The following is a 20,476-nucleotide window of genomic DNA, read 5'->3' on the forward strand; positions in this document are numbered from 1 at the left end:
CCCTTTTACTTACACCACCTTCTCTCAAGCGATGCTGCTTTCCTCATACGAAGTTCTGCCTTACCTGCTGCATTTTTTCCAGGTCAAGACTTGGCCTGCTGACCTTATCCCCGTATCCTTGCCGATGTCTCTTACAAGGCATGACTTGCTCAAGGCCCGTCCCAACGCTCGTGAAGATTAAAGGTCTGGAGGCTGGGCTCCGCACAAGGGGCTGGAGTCTCTTGGGAGGGGAGGCACTGAACAGCACAGGGCTTGGGCTGGCATGCAGGCCATCAGCCTGCTCTGCCACAGGCCGGAAGGACATCGTGCACAAGTTCTTCACTTCGTCGTCACTGGAGGAGGTATTGTTGCTGTCGCTGCAGCAGGCAAGTCTGCTGACCTGGGACCACTTCCGCTTCTCGGCAGCGAACTCCCGGTTGATGCGCTCCAGCTCCTCTTCAGAGCTGTGGCGGTCAAGGCTGGCATGGAAGAGGGCCCGAACCTTGCAGCATTGGTTCTCCTGGTTCTGGAGCTGGTTAGTGGCCAGAGGGGTCAAGGTACCATTCCGTCTTCTCTCTGGTGGGAGGAGGAGATAGGAGAGGCAGAGCACATGTGTGTCCCACAATGTAATAAACTGTGTCTGCTTTCTCCTGACCTTTTTTCCCCTCCCCAATCTCCTCCCAAATAAACTTGAGCTGTTTTCCAACTTTTCTTCCCCAGAAGAAATACCTCCCAGCTGAATGCTTCTCTTTGAAAGTTTTGAGATCTTTGTTTACACCAGAGTGCTAGACATCCCCTCACAAACTGTCATGTGAAGTCTAATTGCAGAGCAAGAACATGGACACCCACCTCATCCCCTGAACATGGTCTAACAAATGTGTTGTCAGGCACTTGTCTCTGGCTAAAACCGTTAAGTCCTAGGGACCAATTCTCAGGGCAGAGGAGGCAAGTTACACTATTCTAAGACGCACATCTGTGGCTCAGAAATAGAGATCTGGAGGTAAAAGTCCTCTTTCCATTACCAGACTTGTCACACAAGAGAGCCTGCCTTCAGTCACAAGCTGGGCACGCTCCACCTCTTCCGCTGAGCTCTCTCTCTGTTAAGCACATGGAGCAGCAATTTGAATTTCGACAGGACATGTCCTGCCGGATAGAAATTTAACTACTTCTGCTTTTGCATAGGTATCCACCACTTGAACTTGGCTAGATAATAAAATGCAGGGCATGCACATAGCTCAACAGATGCATTTCCTACAGATTTCACCTGCAGCTCTAAGCTGCTTCATACCATGCCAAAAAACAACAGCAGAGCACTTGTCTCTCCTCTATCAAAGATCTTCAGCTAGATTGAAGAACAAAGCTGCCCAATACTGACAGTACAGGAGAAAAGGAGTCTCCAGTGAAGTCAAAACTCAAAACAACAACGAAGAGGAAACCTAGAAAAAGATGATGCAGGTGCACAAGAATGAAATAGAAGATAAGCTTTTAGTCCCAGCTCTGCTGCTGACCCAACTGTATACATTGTCTGCCCCATGTCTGCCGCACTGAGGCCTCAACATGTGGTTAATGTCTGCCTCTGGTAAGCAAAGTGTGACTGCAGCATCTGATAACACCAGCTTCTCCCTGTGAGGTCTCAAAGCTTCAAGGTGACTGACTTAATGCATTTGGTTGTGGTACATTGGTGACAGAGAAGGAGGTACTTCAAAAAGCACAAGCGAAAAGCAAAGTGGACTTCAGCTGTAGCATCCCACGAGCCTCCTATCTCATCCCTTTACCTCTGTCGATCTGAGCAAGCTCCTGGTTCTCTCCCTCAGAGTCATCGCTGTCCTCATCACTTGGGGGGTAGGAGATCTAGGGGGTAAGGAGAAAGAAAAGGCTTCATCGTGAACACTGAACATTGCCCTGCTGCTGCCCAAGCCACTTCCCCAACCCTCCCTCTCATATCCTGCAGGCATCCACCCCACCTAACTGCACACACCCGGCTGTAGCACCTCCCTGCATACACACCCTCATCCCCCAACCTCAAACTCCCATCATATCCACTTACTTGAAGCAACACAAAACACATAGCCTACCACTATTTTCACTTTACTGCACCACCAACTCTCTCCCAAGCACAACGAACATACTCTGCCCTCGGTTCCCCAGACACACGGCTTACAACCATCATGGCCTACCACATCCCCATCACGTGGTCAACTGAATCTCCAAAATCCACCATCAAAATAAAGATACTTCCTGTCAACAGCACTATCGTCTGGCAAGGTACCCACAAATGGAAGTGGCATGTTAACTTTATGCATCCTATGTATGCACCCACACTTCCTCCTTGAAGACACACACACACACACACACGTCACCAAAGAACACACTCATCTTGCTTTCCTACAGGACAGCTCTGAAGAATGTAACAGAAATAAAAGAAACAGGATTTCACAGAAATGCAAACAATAACATTATGTTGTCCCCACCAGCATAGAATCTTACAGTACCACTGAACAACCTTAAATGCTCCAAGAGTAACGAGTATCTTGCCAATCAGAAATTTTCAGGAACATTTGCTCTGGGTTAGCCAACACACTCACTTACTCAAGCATATTCTAACACTGAACAAACTTGGTAGTTTCCTCTTGAGAAGGGCTGAAAGATCCAAAACCAAGCTTTTGTAGGTCAGATAGATCCCACTGCTGCCGAGTTCCTATGCAGGTGAAACTGTGCCTACCTTGTTCCTAAAGTGACTTTTGTTCTGCTGCATAGAGCATACCTGGAAGTCATAAGATCAAACCTCTAAGCTATGTAGCTCAGTATATGTCTCCAGCAGTGGCCAAAACCAAATGAGTCAAAGGAAAATTCAATACTTCAAAAGAAATCTTTTGAGGAGACAGTTCTGGAATAACATGATCACTGCAAGATGAGCTTTATTATTCTTTACACCTTTTTATTCACAACAACAACATTCTCGTCATTCTTAGCAGAGTCTCGCAAGCTACTCAACTACAACAGAATCCAGTAGGTTTCAAAAGGTCACACGCCACATTTCCATTTTAAAATAAGCATCTGATGCACTGTTCTTGACTTTCACAGAAAACGAGACAGCATGCAACCATTACACTGATATGGACCCATTTCACCTCCACCACTGTTCCTAGGGAAATGTCCTCAGAGTGTTTCATCCTCACAGAGACCTAAAAGAGCAACTACACTTAATTAGGTGCCTATGAAAGACATATACAGCCGAAGCAGAGAAAGTGAAATACTGACTGATACTGAATTTGACAGCTCTTAAGTCAACACATCCATTTTGTGACAATCCTCCAGGACTGTGTTTGGTGGTTTTGTTCCCTGAAAGCCTGTTGTCACTTTTTTTTTTCCTCCTCCTTTTTTAAAGCTACCTTTTGCCCTTCTGTATTTACATTGTCCCTTCAGAGATCAAAAAATATTTTTCTTCCTCAATAGTCTTTACATTACCTTCCCAACAGTCATATGATGAATGCAGAAAGTGGCACAGATTTATCCCCATTGTTGAAATTTTTCAAGGAGGTTGTTTTTCCCCACCACAATTTTCTTGTATGTAGTCACATACATGCACTATTTAATAAAGGCAGCTGGCACTGAGGAACACTGCCAAATTAACAGACTTCTAGTTGTCCCCAGAACAGGTATAATACCTTGTTTGTGCCATGGTAGTTCACAGAGGGGACAGCTGACACTGAGGTGCCATTGTGCTAGCTGCTGTACAGACAGACAGTGGTCCTGTCTTTGTTACAAAAGCTAAGGCTCCAATTCAAACTCAAGAGGTATTGACCTTAGTCTGTGGCTCTTTCCCACATAAAACCCTTTCATTTGGATGTGACGGGGTTTTCAGTGAGGTCTAACTGCTCTGTGTGGGAAACCTATCAGTTCCAGTTTTTCTCCTATGTAAATGTCAATATGTGGCATGGCACTGCTTCCAAAAAAGAGGCAATGACATCTAGCACATGCAGGTAAAAGAGCTACTGCACAATGTCGCTGGCTTGAGACTGGAGTAGGATTTGAGTCAATGATTGACATTTTGAAGGTCTCAGTTTACCTGTCCTGCGCTTCCAAAATACATTTCTCTGTACAAGTGCAATTTGGTAGCCCCTAGATTCATATGGATAACCCTCCTCAGCCAAGTCTTCCCCAGTCCCACACGCAGCCCAAGACTAATCCTCTGTGATTTACCTCAAACATTTCTATAGAGGTTTTGTTCAGAGCACCTGTGAGAGAAATCCTTTTCAATGAAGACGACGCCGAGTCTGTGGGTTTAGTCCCATAGTATATCCCAGGGGAATTAAACAGGTACAGCAATATGCAAGGCTTCATGGAAAAAAGGGAATCCCACAGTCTTGGTAATCATCCTCCTGATTCTAGCCATGGAAAAGTAAGCATTTGCTCTTTAACCATCTATGGTTTTTACAAGCAACATATCAAGTGCTTTTGAGAATCAAGGCAATTAGAGAAACCTATCAACCCACTTATTCTTTTAGAAAAAGAACGTACCAGTAGCACACTTCTCTCAACATTCAGACTTGGTTTCTCCCATTATTCACACTGCTGTCATTATAAGCTTGTTCTAGCCAACACCTTCAGAAATTAGAATACTTCCATAATATACATCACAAGCTACCAGTCAAAAAGCCTTAAAATCCAGCATTTGTGCGTTATGCGCATGAATGAAGAGATGACAAGACTCAGAAGTCACATTGCCTCTGATGTCCACGACCTGGACTGTCTTCTAGACATCCACTCAGCTCTGATTTCGTGTGGGTTGCGTACATGCAAATGCCCTCTGCTTGGTCTTCACATCTTTCAACTGGAGACAAAATAATTTTCCTCCCATTTGTCATTTAGCAAGGTCTTCTATTTTAGTATTATTACATTCCCTTTTAATTAATAAATCCTTCCACAAATTACATCCTGGTTGTGGGAACTGAAGTCTCTCAAGCTCCTCTGTATGAGACCCTAGCTCCCATGTTCCCTAGCAGAGAACCATGGTTCATATCAGACTAACCATTAATCTTTCACAGCTGAAATTCTGCACATGTATCTCCTTGCCATAATACACCACAGAGGCAAACCTTGATGGAAGGTCAAAAAAGGACTGTCTGTATGGATAACAAGAATTTCCAGAAACTATAAAGATATAGGGAATCAAAGACTAATGTTCTGACTAGTTGGAGATAGAGGTTCTCTCTCTTGACTCTTCCTAGGCTTTAACAGTAATGCTTTCCTCTCTTCAAAAACACTCCTCTAAACACAGCAGTATTGTGTTTAGGCCTCCAGCCTCCCTTGTACAGTCCCTGTCTTGTATTAGCCACAGATTTACTTTTGTTGAGACAGCACAGCCTCGTTTTCCTCACAAACTCAGAATTACGGCACTGTTGTAGCTGTTGATCTCCACATCAAAGATCCCACTAGATAATGTCTTCTTTCACAGCATGCAAATCACAGAACTGCTGAGACTGGAAGACACCTCTTGGCATCTTCTAGCCCAAGCTCCTGCTCAAGCTGGGTCAACTAGAACAGGGTGCCCAGGACTTTGCCCAGTACACATAACATGCAAACTAAAGAGAAGAAAATCTTCAATTCACATAGACGTGTGAATGTTTACAAACCATAGCACAAAACTAGCCAGAAAAAGGACTAGTGTCCATTTACCCTCCAGTTGTTCTTCACAAAATGCATAAGATCTGAAGTTTAAATAGAACAGCCTCCTTTTGACAAAGATCTCAGCCTTACACCTGAGTCCTTCAGCTCTGGCACCAGACATGCCTTCTGTCAGACTAAGGACTCCCATCATGCTAGATGGAAACACAGACAAACTTCCCCATGCATGTGCTTTTGCATCAATCTCCAGTAAGGAAAGATGGGTTTGTGTAACCAGAAGGTATTTAAGGAGAATTGAGTGTAAAGCTTATACCTTTGAGAAATACTTAACATGAAAGATGAACTAGCAGAAAAAGCTAGAGCCAGAGAAAAATCTTTGTCTTTTTCATCACACTGCTGCTTGTCAACCGAGTAATGATAACTAGCTGCAGCTAGAATCGCCCAGATCCTAAAGGGTCCTGTCATCCTTACCTGCTAAAGTCCTGAAATACACCAAACAGTAAAACCTTCCCACCCTGCTCAAGTGGCATTCCTCCTGATTTTGCTTACAGCAGAGAAATTAACTTGCTATCATACGATCGAAAGTAATTACATTAAGAATCATCTGGGAGCTTACAAAAGAGAAGGGCATCTCACTTCTAAGGCAGAACAGATTTCTCCCAACAGGCTTCACTTAATGACTGCATTGTCCTGAAAAAGTAAAACACCAACGCAGTGGTTTGGCACAGTGGAGGGTGTGTGCATGAGGAGCAGAAAAGACGAAGATAGAACTGAACACAGGCAACCCCTCATTTCCATCTCAAATCAAGATTGCACACAGGCTAGAGAGCATCATTCCCAGTTTCCCTCTGGAAGGGAGGGGGTTTACCTCCAGGGATGTGCCTTCTCCAGCAGAGACCAGTCCTGCCTGTGGTGCTGCAAATCAGGCTGTTTGTGACACAAGCTCATTCACTTGAGTCCTGGCACTTCAGGGTATCTCTGCAACTAAGCAAAGTCCCTTCCGAGTGCCCTAGAAGACTTTGCTGAGTTGATCTCACTCACTGGTTCGTGGCACAAAAGCAGAAAGGGATGATGACTACTGATATCTCTGCTATGGGGAACCAATTTCCATTTCTTCAGACTTCAGAGCAGAGAAATGAAACCGACACTCACTTCACCTTCCCCCTGCCACACTGCCTACAGAGCAGCTGCAAGAGACATGGGCATCCTACAGCACAGGGCTCTGCTGCTGGCTCTTCTCCATCTCAACTACTTGGCTTTAGTAAAAGCATTTTCCTAAATTCCCCCAGTGTTATTTTTCCAGGTCAACAATTGCAGCAGTTGCCATGGGACACTGTCTGATCTTGAATGAGGGAGGTGCCATCCTCTCAATTATAAGAAACTCTGACTTCGAGTGGGAAAACAAGGGAGATTATGAGACACTGAAAGTCAGTTTTGAGCCATGGAACAACATGAGGAAGAAGGAAGGAATGAGTCAAACAGACTTTCAAAACAACATCCAATTCCTCTCCCAAGTTCCCCTTTAAATTTTATTTTAGAGGGATTCAGCATTACAGGGACAATTTATGCTAGGTAAAAGAGGCTGTAATGCTTGCTCTCTCCTCAGGGAAAGCATGAGAGTTAGAGATTAAATTCAGTTCAGTCTTCAAACATCTACAAGTGAGATATGACTGCTCAGACTAGATCTAGGGTTTACAGCTGGGGTCCTTCAAGAGCTAAACTTCGAGGCAAAAGAGTCCTAGTTTGAAAAAGCTTTCTAAACTATTTTTTCCATTGTTTTTATTTTCATTTCTAATTTTCATAATAGCTCTGCCTTCAAACTCCTTTCTTCATTTCCTTGCAAATGGTTACAATTCAAACCCAGGGTTCATAACCTTTGAACATTGTCCTGCTTGACAGAGCAGCTTCCAGTGAGTCGGTGAAAGCAGTGATGGGCTGGAAGACTCCTTAAGTCCCATGTCAAAGACAGTGAAATTGTTATTTTTGCAGGAACAGACTTCTGCACGTGCCTAACTGCTGGTAGTTGCACAGATTTGACAGATGCAGACAGCAACTCCAGGTAGCCGAATCTGCAATGTTTTAACAATACAGAAGTCATTTTTGTTGAATGCTTACCTTAAACACAGGCAAACATGGGGACTGGCAACTCTCAGGGTGCAAGCGGTAGGGACCATTAACCAGAGAACATGGAAACTGAGCTTCTGTTATGAGGAACAGTGAACTCACCAGAAGTATGTGCTTTCATTGGGTTACCTAGGTCTTGAGAGCAAAGTGCTAGGATTACACAGAACAGCGAGGACGCAAATAGTGGGTGGGTGTGAGGAGGCATGTGCGTGGGGATCCTTATTTGCAAGTGGAGGGAATCAGAGGACTCTGTGCAGAGCCAAGTGCAGTGTGGCTCTCTTCAACACTGGGAAAGGAAACAAAGAGACTTATCAAAACGTGGTTTGGGCCAAATCCACAGAGCACCGCTGGACTCTCTGCTCTCTCTCACCTGCCCTACAAGTTCTCATGCATCAGTTAGAGACTGCATCAAACTCCCCTTTCTAAATCCATCCACGCTGTTCCCAGGGCTAAGCTGAGATGATTTTGCAGGGAAAGGCTAAAGATAAAAACAAAAATGAAAAACAGCAAGTCCCAGTGCTTCACCATAGCTCCAGAGAAGTATTGTATATAGTAGCACCAATGAGCCTATGGTGCTTGAACACATGGACTCCACAGTCACCAGAAACAGCAGACATCTGATGTTCTCTGAGCACAGGGAAGTGAAGGCAGCTGATACCTACAGTAAGGTATTGGAGCACATCCAAAGAAGGGCAACAAAGCTGGTGAAGAGTCTAGAGCACAGTTCTTATTAAGAGGGAACTGGGATTGTTTAGCCTGGAAAAAAGGAGGCTCAGTGAAGCCCTTATCACTCTCTACAACTACCTGACAGGAGGCTGTAGCAAGGTGGGGGTCGATCTCTTCTCCCAAGTAACAAGTGCTAGAATGAGAAGAAACAGCCTCAAGTTGTAGCAGAAGAGGCTTAGATTGGATATTAGGAAGAATTTCTTCACAGACAGGGTTGTTAAGCATTGAAACAGACTGTCCAGGGAAGCAGCTGAGTCACCATCCTTGGAGGTATTTAAAAGATGTGTAGATGTGGTGTTTACATACACAGTTTAGTGGTAGGACTTGGCAGTGCCAAATTAATGGTTGCACTTGATGATCTTAAAGGTCTTCTCCAACCTAAACAATTCTATAATTCTAATTGAGACTCTTACCCACCATGGGTCAATTCTCAAAAGCTCTGGGCAAATATGGTTAGAAGAGCAAAAGCAACATCATCCTTTTAAATTCCACTCAAGATAAACCTCCAAAAGGCAATACGCGCAAAGAGACTAGAACAGACTCAGCTCTACCCAGCAGAGACCAACGGTGTAGTTACCCACACATACACGTGCTTCTCCCATTATCCACCAAACTCGTGTGACAGAAGACACAAAATAAATGCTACCAACTGTAAAATGAGACTTGAAGTCTCCTAGGCAGAAAACACTCTGGAACTCTGGTCTCAGGATACTGCAAATCTGAGAAAACTCCATTAAGTTTATTCATCCTCAAAGCCACTATGAGAACCAGAATCTCTTTGCATAAATATAGCTGCAGTTGTGTTTGTGGCCATGATTTCACAGGTTATGATGCTAGAAATTACAGATAGAACAAGCCACTACAGCCCTCGCTCAGCAGATGGATAGGTTCTGGTAACAAAGATGTAACCACTGAAGCAGAGCCTTTAATCCTCCAGTTTCCTCCTTACCTTCCCAGACCACAATGTGTTAAAAAATAAGATTGCTTCTGCAGTACAGGAACCAGGGAAATGTTGCAGCTCCATGCTGTGACATGTAACACCCTTTCAAGCAGCAAGAATTTTTAGAAAATTCTCAGACTATCACTATTTTGCCAGCTTAAGAGGCTGTTTAAGGTTTATAGCTCTTACTATAGTGACAGAAACCATATCCTCCTCCAACTCCACTTCTCCCTGCAAGTGAAGCTTCCAGATGTGCTGCTTCCCAGTATGTCCCCAGCAAGCCTCCTACTCTCCTCCCAACACTCAGTTTCTGCCCAGTACAAATACCCAGCACAGCCTGGTCTCAGCCAGCAGTCACCTGCATGTGATGGATGCACATAATAAGTTTCTTGACAGCTCTTGTTACTCTACTCATGGCTTTGCTGATGTGATAAAAAAATTATAGCTAACTAATATTTAAGTTTTAAGGATTCTCTTGGAAGACTAGCATTTACCTGTTAACTTTCTCATCCTACACCAGGAGATAGCATTTCACATATGTAATGCAGACAGAAATTAGTAAAGGAAACAATGGTAAAGTGTCAGGAAACACCCAGCAGAAAGAAGCAGCAACCTACGAAACTGCTGTGCTGTAAAGGGATCAACCTCCTTTGCAAAGGAGGTCAACTCCTCTAACAGCTCACAGCATGGAGCCCTGGCATTCCCCTGGCTCGCACCATGCAGGAGCAGTGTTATTCAGCAGTGTTGACACCACAAAGCACAGCAATCCAGAAAGATGAGGAGGAGCCTGAAGGATTAAAGATCTTCATTACTGAGGGAGGCCTCATCCACCCTGCATTAAGATGCAGTGATTTAGCTCCATCTGTAATTTACAGCCATTTGCAATCCAAACAGAGTCAGATTAAAAGCAGCACTAATTATCACAGGCTGACAATGCTCTCAGGCATAAGGGGAACACAGCACAAGGGACACCTAGAACTGGAGAGGCACCTACAGCATAGCTTATCTTGTCTGTAATGCATGTACTGAGAGGAGAGGATGGGAAATAGCTGCTCACACCAGCACCAACTATGCCTGCTTTGGCCACAGGGACTTAAATACACCCCTCCTGACTTACAGCCCACCCCCACCGGCCTACCTTAGTTACTACACTGCTGCAATGAGAAGAGATCCCTTTGCACAAGCCAGCTTCTCCGACAGTTTCCAGCAATTCAGCAGCATTGCATGGGTTCCCTCCACCAGGGAAGTAGAGCTGACAGGAGCTGGCATAAACAACACATCTGGTAACAATTTTTCCATTTACTTAAAAAAAAAAAAAAAAACAAGAACAAAAACCATAAAAAAGAGAAAGGGCAACTGCCATTGCCCTGAGATACTTCATTAGCTGAAGAGAAGCTGCCTGCATTGGGAGACCTCACTCGACACTCACCTCTGCTCAGCCATAAAGAACTACATTAGGCAGATTTGCAAACACAAGGAACAATGCTTTACAGTCAGGCTGGAAAACACATTTGGAGCACATGAAACATTTTAGGTTTCTCCTCCTCTAAAAATCCCACATTAACCCTTCTGAGTGCAAGTGGATGCAAGCCGTTTCATCTCTATGGATTTACATCAAAAGTCTTGTGTTTTATCAAGGAGCAAGGTAGTAACATGGGATAATCCTTCAAGATCAGATCTTTCACCCATTTAGTCAGGCATCTTTAAAGTAAGAGTTGGGATCATGTCAAAACTTGTTCTCACTGCACCAGATCCTTTCCTGGCAGGCATTGTGTGATTCCAAGTGGTTCCTAGTCAGGAGAATGTGGCCAAAGGGGTGGTGTCTTCATCCTGCGCACGAAGGAAGGGGCTCAAGATGATTGGCACAAAGAATTTGAATGTTTATTCTCTCCTCCAATATATGAGACAGAAAGCATGAAATTAAATTAGTAAGAGGCAGGTTCTAAACAAATAACAGGTGATCCTCCAGCAACATGTAGTTCACGTGCAAAACATCTTGCCACAGGATTTTCTGGATGTAAAGACTCTACACAGATTTGGTGAAGGAAATGGACAGGTTTAGGTAAAAAGTCCACTAGGCTACTAACGCACAAACAGCAGCTCCATCTCAGGAAGTGCTGTTCTTAGTCTCCACCAGGCATCCATCTCTGGCCCCTGCAGGAGACAGGATACAGGGGTGAAAGACAGTAGGTCTAACACAGGATGGGTGCTCTTAAGCCCCATCTGGGGAAGCTGGCCAGATGCACTTATTTGCAATGTCACAACACAAGTGGATGCACAGAACAAAACCCAACAGTGTTCTTGCAGATCCACCTCACCTCACTCACCACAGATAGCTATTGAGACAGTGCCCGAGCACCACATACTAAATCAGCACCCTGACATTCCATTTCAGGAGCAAGATGGGAAAAACCACATTGCACTGCAGCCCTCTGCAAATACCGCTGAGGTGATCCCCAAGAATAAGCCTCTAAATTATTTCACTTCATATGCTCTGCACCAAATACCACTGTTTTCTCCTGTTCATTATCCTTTGGCCAAAGATCTTTTATTTCTCTGGAATAATCAACTCCTAGGAATAAAGAAAAAAAATTTTTTAAAAAAGAAACACATACACAAAAACAGTCTGGCTGCAGACAACTGTCTGGAACAATCACTTGGCTTTGCATATAATAACTGGATGGCAGGATATGGAAGGATTATTTTATATTTTCCCAGCTTACATCCAGACACACTCTCAGCAAACTGGAAGCTCTAACTGCCTGTCTGGCACCTTTCCTCAAGATGGGAAATTATCTCTTCAACCAAAGGAAATTTTCTTCTCATCCTATACCCATATAGAGTTTGGCAGATTGTGGCCTCTGATACCAAGAAGTAAGGGCATCAGTTAAATAAAATATAGCCTGCATCATCATGGCAACAACATGACCCCATTAGGAAAGAAAAAGATTATAGATTTCTGAACAAAATGAGTGTGAGGGGATGGGATCTTTAGGCCATCAGCAGCTTGAATTCTGTGATCTCATTGAGATTAGTGGCTCAAAACCAGATTTGTAGTCCAGTCAAACCAATTAATCAGCTACTCAAGGCCAGTCAATAGTTTCTTCCCTAGAAATGTCAGAAACCAAAGTCCACCTGTCATTGTGGACATTAATGAATATTGAGGTATTTGGCATACTTTATGCAGGCATCTCCTGTCCTTTCATAAATCTAAATTCAGTTAAGGACCACCTTGCAGTCAGGCAACAAACCTCAGGTCAACCCTTCCCTGAAATGGGAGGCATGACTAAAAAAAAATTTTAAAAATTAAGAAAAATCCTCAGAACATCTAGGCTCAGACATTGGTTTCCTCTTCTCCTCAGAAAGCATTTCTAGCCCTGAACTCTTAGATCTTCTTATATGGGCAGATGCTGGAGCAAGAGTTGAAAGGTGAACCCAGGCAAAGCTGTAAAGGGCTTTTCTCAGGTGTCTGCTGGGTAAAATGACCAACTAACCCAGTCATGCCAGTTCCACATGATGCCAGCTCATTTAAGGAAAGCAATCCGTAGTTTCACAGTCTATCATACCTGAAGGAGACCTCCCCAGCTGTCACCACATCTCACTGACAACACTCATTTAGAAGGTGCATGCCAGTGCAGCACAGGCATCGATCTCTGTTCCCAGCAACATGGCTCAAGCCTTGGCAAGCTGAGGGAGCCCTGCAGCAGGACTTTATTTCTACAGTGAGCCCAGATGCTGGGCTGGCTGGCTGGCTAAGAGTGCTGGAAACAAAGACTGGTCCACACCAGCTACTTGCAAAGCTGGTAGCCACTCACAGAACCTTCTCTGAGCTTTCAGCTCCTGCCACTCCCAGCTGACATTTCTGCCACACTAACGCAGAACTGCTAGGAAGACCCAGGATTTGGGTTATTGAACATGCTGCTATGTGGCAGCTTTGGTGAAAATCTTCCAAGTAAAATACTTTCTTAACATCCAGGTCTACTGGAAAGGTTTTTTTAAGTGTCCACATTATTTCCTCCTCCATGAAGCTACCAAGGCCAGACTACAGAGGCAACCATGTGAGCTCTTCACATGATGTACCCACACAAGGGTACTCTGTTGCAGCATTCCAGCTCTGTTAGGGCAGTCTCGGAGAACAGCAGAAGTTCAACCAGCCAACTACTTGGTGTGCTGCAGTAATTGTGCAAGGAGGAAGAGAGACTACTCACCATGTGAGATCCGTTCCTCTACCTCAGCCAGCTCCTGAGACACCCCAACCTCAAAATGCCTGTCCTACAAGAACTGAATAACTCAGTATGATGTATATACTGAAGTGCACATGGAGGCCAGGTCAATGTCCAAAGAGGCCAGCCCATGGCAAGGATAATAGGCCTGAAAAGCAAGGATATATCAGGAGGGGAGAAATGCCAGAGGCACCCTGAGCTGTCGACCCCCAAGCAGTGGCCAAGCTGGTCCAGAAGAAATATTTTTTGCACTGTGCACCATGCCACATCGACACAGCTTGGGCAGGCCTGTTCCCAGATCAGAACAGAGACAGCTCTGGATAGGTCACATTGGGCCATATGTCCTTAATACAGACTTTAGGGTCACAGCAGAGTTCATACTGCACAGGGACTGCTTTCTGTGCAGATAAAGGTCACAACTAATTGGCTTTCCTCAAAATCCTTGCCTTCACACTGAGCACTTGTGGGTGGTGCTGGTGCCTATTCAAAAACAGCTTAGCTGGCTGACTCTGCTGGTCAACAGTGGCGAGAGGACAAACAGGCTCTGCCCACAGCCACGTACAACAGTTCCTGCAGCAGAAAACAGCCCTGAGTGCACACATACCTGGAATGGTGGTTGCTAGGAAGAGTTGGGTCACCCGGCAACCTGAATCCCACTGAACAGGAGAACAGGGGCTACAGATAAATGCATGAGGGTAGGAGGTGCTGGCACTGCCTACACTGTGGGAGTGTATTTCCCACTGAAAAGAGAATACAGGCCTTGGATCCCATACTGAGGCATCCCAAAAACACTTCTGTGACCCCAGGCACATCTAGAAGAGCCAGAAAAGCTGGCCAGTGGCATGCTACTGCAATGGTGCCCTGTTCATCCATCCCTTCACAGAGACGTCCTACGTGGATGCAAGACTCGCCTCTTACTCTAAAAAAAGGTGAAGTCACTGTTTTGCAAGAGCTATAATTTTTAAAAAAAATTATGGCCTGGGCCTGCTTTCTATTTTTCACTTCAAGTATAAGCTATTTTCCTTTTAGCATCCCAAACAGTGCAACATAAATGCAGGAGCCATAAGACAGCGCATGATGGCAGGAAATAAGTAGAACTGCATTATTCAGCAAAGCAAAATGGATTAACCTTTTTTCACCAAAATGCAACAGTTAAATAGATAGTATTACACTTTCAGAAGTGTCAAATTTTCATTCAAATAAAAAAAATCAAGAATTGGAAAATACAAGAGAAAGTAATCAGATTTCTTTGCAACATTAGAGGTGGATTATTCTTTTTTTAATCTAGCCCATATTTTCGTATCAGTCATAAAGATGACCAGCTGAGAGGGTATCTCACTGAATTATTCCAATGAACTTTCCATTACGCTGTATGCAATAGCTGCTATTTGTCTGAAGTCCCACTCTCTGGAATTAAGCCATTACAAGATATTATCGGTGCAGAATGTCTGCACAGGAATGATGACAATCCTTGAAGATTCAGACCTCAGAAGCCAATAGAAAGAATTGCAAATCTATTATTTTACAATGCCTCAGGCAGAAGTCTCAAAAATTTAAGGTTTCTGAGTGGCTGGGATTGCCTCTTCTATTATTTGCCTTTGCTAAATATCTATTACAGAATTTCTAACCCACTAACGTTAGTCTAAAATATTACAAGCCTAACTTTAGGTGTATTTGTAGGTAGTCCAATAGCCAAAATTGTACTTACACACTTCCACTCATGCAAGTGCTTGTGGCTCTCCTGAGTGAGACTAAGACAAACCAGAAGCTTCAATGTAGAAGAGTCCTTCAAACCTGGAATTAACCTGTTTGGTAAGATGTGCTGAAAAACCCATGAAGGAGAGAAAACCTTCATAACACAAGAGACAAAGCTAAATCTTCATTGTGAAAAGTTGTCTTCAGCCAGCCCAAAGATGAGTGGCTGGCTGAGCACGTGACAAGCAGTCAACCCAAAGAAGAAGGAAATTAATCTGTCCTCATTCACGCAAAGCATGAGCCCTTACATAGATCTTTGAAAGCATACCCACCATGCATCAAGAATAACAATGCTGCTTCACTTTTTTGTTTGTTTGTTCGAGTAGAAAAAAAATTAAGTAACACACTCTTGGCTCTGCGGAATAACTAGCTACCACCACAACACTGACTCAGAAATCACTGTCTGGAGGCCTGAGGTTCACTTTGCACGGCCAACTGAACCCCCGTCATATAGGAAGGATCAAGATGATTCCCAGTGGCTTGTCAGGGCCAGCCAGCCAGACCGGAGTCTCATAACTGGTTCCGGATGCAGATGCCAGCAGAAGATAACTGACATGACTTGCTTGTCCCCAGTGCTGTGCATGCACACGTACAAACTGCAAGTGTACATGAAGAGAGCTGACATGGTGGCTTTGTTAGTGCCTGGTGCAGTTTCCTCATAAGCAAGCATAAGGCTAAAGTTACATGGCAAGAAAATGCGCTTATCTGTCACCAGAACAGACTCATGTATAACTTCATTTTGTTCATTGACATTAAAGAAATGACAAACACGTCTTAATTACTTCTGCTCAGGACAAAAAGAAATATGCCAAGTACATAAGTAATGTAACAACTTCTGTGGATTAGACCATCAATTGTACCACCTTCAGAGTTGTCTGTGTCAACAGCAAATTCAGAACGGAATTGCGACCCTTAGAGTGCTCAGTTTTCTTCAGCTACGTGTTCCAGCCAGTTAATTTTTTAACACGCCACAATCCAACTGTTTCACTCTGATAACACCTAGGGCCACTAATTAAGAGCTTAGTTTGACTGGCAATGCACGGACTTGTTCCAACCAGATGCTCCCTGCCCCAAGGAGCTTGCTTGCAAGCAAAGCTTAGAAAATAGACACCTACACTTTAGCCACTACACAAATATGCAAGGGCACAAAAGTTAAAGAGGGATTTGGAAGAAATGCATCTGTATGAGAAACCCCTACCCCAAAGTCGTGGGGATAAGCAAGAGGTTTCATTTGTAGAAAGCTCACCGAGTTGTTTGGAGAGCAATTTTAAGGGCGTAATATCAGTACTCCATCACATAAACCCACATGCAACCCCAAGATATGCATTTTAAAAGCTCCTTGAACAATTTGACTTAAAGTTCAGGAAGGGCCTCTCAGGGCTACCAGTCCAAATCTATGAAAGAAAATAATAAAAAACTGTACTAGACTGTAATAATGGAAAACCAAAAAAATTCCAGGGCTGGATTTTAGGACCTCTCTCACTTTCATTATCTGAAGCACTTCACTATAGTATGGGACAAGCACCTTCTCACTCCTCTCCTGTCCCACAACATCTACTCTGGAATAGACTCAGTTGCCAGCTGTTACCAAAGATGACCCTTAACCTGTAAGGTCAGATCTGCTTTTGGCTCTCACTTTCTAACAGCCAGCCAGAACCCAGAGGTTTCTGAATCTGGCCTAATCTCTAGCAAATAACACCAGACCACTGAAGCAAGAGATGGAACTAGAGGCTGAGGCACAAGGCTCCAATTTGCAATCCTTTCTTGGATTTAGCTGCAGCAGCTGAAGGACTCTAAACCAATGGGCTGGACTACAAACAGTAAGAGCTTGGGAGTGGACCTGCTATCACTTAGCCGCCCCTGCTATAGGGGCACAGGTGTCCAGCAGAGAGACAGCATGGTCAGCAGGACCAGTGTTCCAAGGTTAAAGATTCAAATTTGAACCCTAACTACCACGCTTCACAGCCCAGCCACCCTTACCAGAAACTGCTGGCAGCGCACGCTAACCTAACAGCAGGTGAAATCTCAGTCAGTCAATCCCTGCCTTCCCATTATGGTGACTTTTGGTGAAAGGGCAATAAAGGGACACCAACTTCCTCAGCAACATCAGCACAAACCAGCAGATCTCAAGTCAGAGCCCTCTGAGCAGACTTGGTTGTCAGCCGCCTAAAGACTAACTTCCACAGGGAAAAAGAAGAAAAGTCCATTACATCAACATCCAAAGCTTGCTTGTTTCCTGGTTTCACTTACAGGAGGCAGTGGCAGCCTCTCAGCTTTTCAAGGTGCAAAAACTAGGAAGACCTATCACAGCCACACTAAACTGATTTGTGACACAGGGTACCAAAATGAGATATCTACCGTGGACAGAAATTTCATCCTGAAAAGATTCCCAAAGCTTGGATGCCAATCGGAGGGGAAAACAAAAAGTCTCCCAGGCTTACAAAAATGAGTTGACAATTCACCCAAGGACACCGTCTCATGACTTTGCCTAATGGCAGTACTGTTACAAGTTAGAAACAACAGCAGCCTGCTTCCCCTTGAATTTGGGAACTTCCAGCAAAGGCCATAAAGTGCAAAAGCAAGTGGGTAATGAAGAAGAGCAGCTAAGCATACTGTTTTTACAGCTCAGAAAGCTCTTGGTTTGGGTTGTGGATGCAGGTCAGTTCTTACTCTGTCCAAAGTAGTTGCTCTTTCTCCACATCCACTACTAAAAACCTGATTTTACACTCACATCTAACCAACTTTTCACTAGGCTTCAATGACAGCAGACTGGACCTTTTAAATAACGCACCAGCCATACCTGCAAGAATATGCACAGACGCAGATCGATGCGAGGACGTGGAGAAGGCAGAAGTTCAGTCTGTGCCTGGCAGCCCCACATCAGCTGAGGGCAGCAGAGGGAGATGGTACAGGAGGGCACTTGGCTTCATGACAGGGTCCATCCACAGTGCAGCCGCAGGAAGCTCTCGCACTACCTGCTACTTGTGACACCTACCCTCTGTCCACACCTGCAAGGAGATCTGGCGCAACACCTAACACGGAGCACTGCACACTCTGTTAAGCAATTAGTATGCTGGTACAAGGCTCAGCCAAGACCAGGCAGCTGCACATAGTCCCCAAAGGCCTACAAAACATATATAAAACCAGAGTTTAAAAGTCTGGCTTTCTGCCCACACACATGTATGCCAGTCATTGTACCACTCTCCACAGCAGGCTGCAAGGATACCTCTGATGGTCTATGCATCAGCCTTGCAAGAAACAGCGCAAGCCTGCAAAAATGCAGACCACCTGTTTACAGCACAAAACCTTTGCATTAATACAAACAAAATGGCTGCAGATGCCCACTCCTGAAGGTTTTCCTGCATGCCTCCAAGCATCCTGAAGGCTGTGTATAACCCTGAGAGCTCCTTCCAAAGATTCTCATGGGTTTGCAACCTAAGGCTCCAAGAGAAAAAACAGTAAAGCTAAGGGAGACCATCAGAGCCACAAGGCCCAGAAACACAGCATTCAGGAGAAATCCCCTACTGCCTCTGCAGAGACATTCTGCACTGAATCAGTCCACTACAACCCTACTTTATTTCCAAAAATAAAATCTAATCCTGCTTCCCCCAAGAACCACAAAATGTGCAAACCCCACAGGAAAAAGTACACAGACAGAGCAAACTTTGAGGAAATATCAGCACTGTTTCTAACAAAGTTGCCATCAGCCTGTCCAGAGTGACTGCGCAGAAGTGCAGCCACACGGCAATCCGCCTCTGTTTAACACATACAAAAGACTGGAGTCTGGTGTACGTATCCCCAGCCCCCAACTCGAGCAACAAGGGCTGCTACTTTTCTCAGATCCTTTCTTTGATTTGGGGCCAGGCGCTGCACTCCCTGCAGTACTGATGCCAATCCAGAGTAACTCTGCTGATTTCTAGGGGAATCTATTGATTCACAGCACTTTTGCCAAATCAGGACCTAGTATTTTTTTGTAACTTGTTCATCACGACTCCATTTTTATCCCATTGCATATGGCTCAAAATTTCTTCTTTGAATTTAGCAAGAAGGGCTTAAATATTCCCAATCCTGAATCTGTGATCCTCATTTTTCTTCTGAGCAATAAGAAAGGATGTAAGCAGAGTCTGGAAAAACATGGGTCAATGCAGTGAGCCAGACTGCAAACTTGAGCTCAGATTCCAGCCTTTAGGACCAGAAACGAGAGAAACTCAAATAATGAGCCAAAAGGCATTTTAGGCAAATCATGTTTCTACAGTACCTAGCACAGTGGAGTTCTAGCCTGGCAAGGGCTGGAAGACTACAGATAGCACACATACAAAGGTAAGTAGACAGACAGGCAAATACCTATGTAATTAAATGTGAAGCCCATTAAGAGTAAATACTTCTAAGGAACAGAGAGCTACACCTGCCTTTATCCACCTTTCTGTATTACCTATTGAATTGTGCAAGGTAGTTATGACAGCAAAGGAACAGGACTTCAGTAACAGGAATACAGCTTAGACCAGTTCCTACTGAGCATGCCGGCTAAGAGGAAACTGGCCCTGAATAATAAGCACTCCAAGTTACTGGCTTCTCCAGGCCCCGTTATTAGTTACCTGAAGCTGCAAAAAACAAACGAGACAAAAACGGCTGTTCGTACCTTTAGCTGGAAAGGCTGAACTTCGTTCAAACTCTGGTTCCTGAGCTTTTTGGTGAGGATCTTCAGCATGGTATAAATCCGAGGAGCCAAGAAAGGGTTAAGCACACACACGCGCACGCATCTACATCTGAGCTACGGTTGGAGGAGCCCCGCAGAGCTTGCATCCAGCACCCCCAGGTACGCGGCGGCGCCGGGGTGTGCAGGCGACGGCTCCGAACAGCCCGCTGCCAGCTATACCCCTCTCCTCCTCCACCGCGCTCTGTCCTACAGCCCTCCGCCGGAGGGAGAAGGGATCCCCTTTCCGTAGCCTAAAGAACAGACACCAAACTTCCTTCGCTTTCCACCCCCTCCCGGGTTACGCTTGAGAAAGGAGGGAGGTACCAGCTGGCAGCGCGCTGCAGGGGACAAGAGACATTCGGCGCGGAGTGTCTATCGAGGGACGGCAGAGCTCCCTAGCCGAGG

The 20,476-nt window shown here is 44.7% G+C and overlaps 1 protein-coding gene across 1 annotated transcript in view; it reads right to left on the bottom strand.

Moving 5' to 3' along the window:
- The window catches only part of LOC104276286, a 54,226-nt gene extending 34,015 nt beyond the window's left edge, over nucleotides 1-20,211 (bottom strand). The window contains exons 1-3 of the mRNA XM_009872543.1: nucleotides 20,015-20,211; nucleotides 1,755-1,830; nucleotides 65-555 (exon numbers count right to left, since the gene is read on the bottom strand). Of these exons, the coding sequence (XP_009870845.1) occupies nucleotides 65-555; nucleotides 1,755-1,830; nucleotides 20,015-20,083 (636 nt within the window). The 5' untranslated portion in view covers nucleotides 20,084-20,211. The remainder of the gene's footprint in view (nucleotides 1-64; nucleotides 556-1,754; nucleotides 1,831-20,014) is intronic.
- Nucleotides 20,212-20,476: the final 265 nt, after the last annotated feature.

This window comes from Apaloderma vittatum, unplaced genomic scaffold (genome assembly GCF_000703405.1).
Source record: "Apaloderma vittatum isolate BGI_N311 unplaced genomic scaffold, ASM70340v1 scaffold9097, whole genome shotgun sequence".
Taxonomy (NCBI): domain Eukaryota; kingdom Metazoa; phylum Chordata; class Aves; order Trogoniformes; family Trogonidae; genus Apaloderma; species Apaloderma vittatum.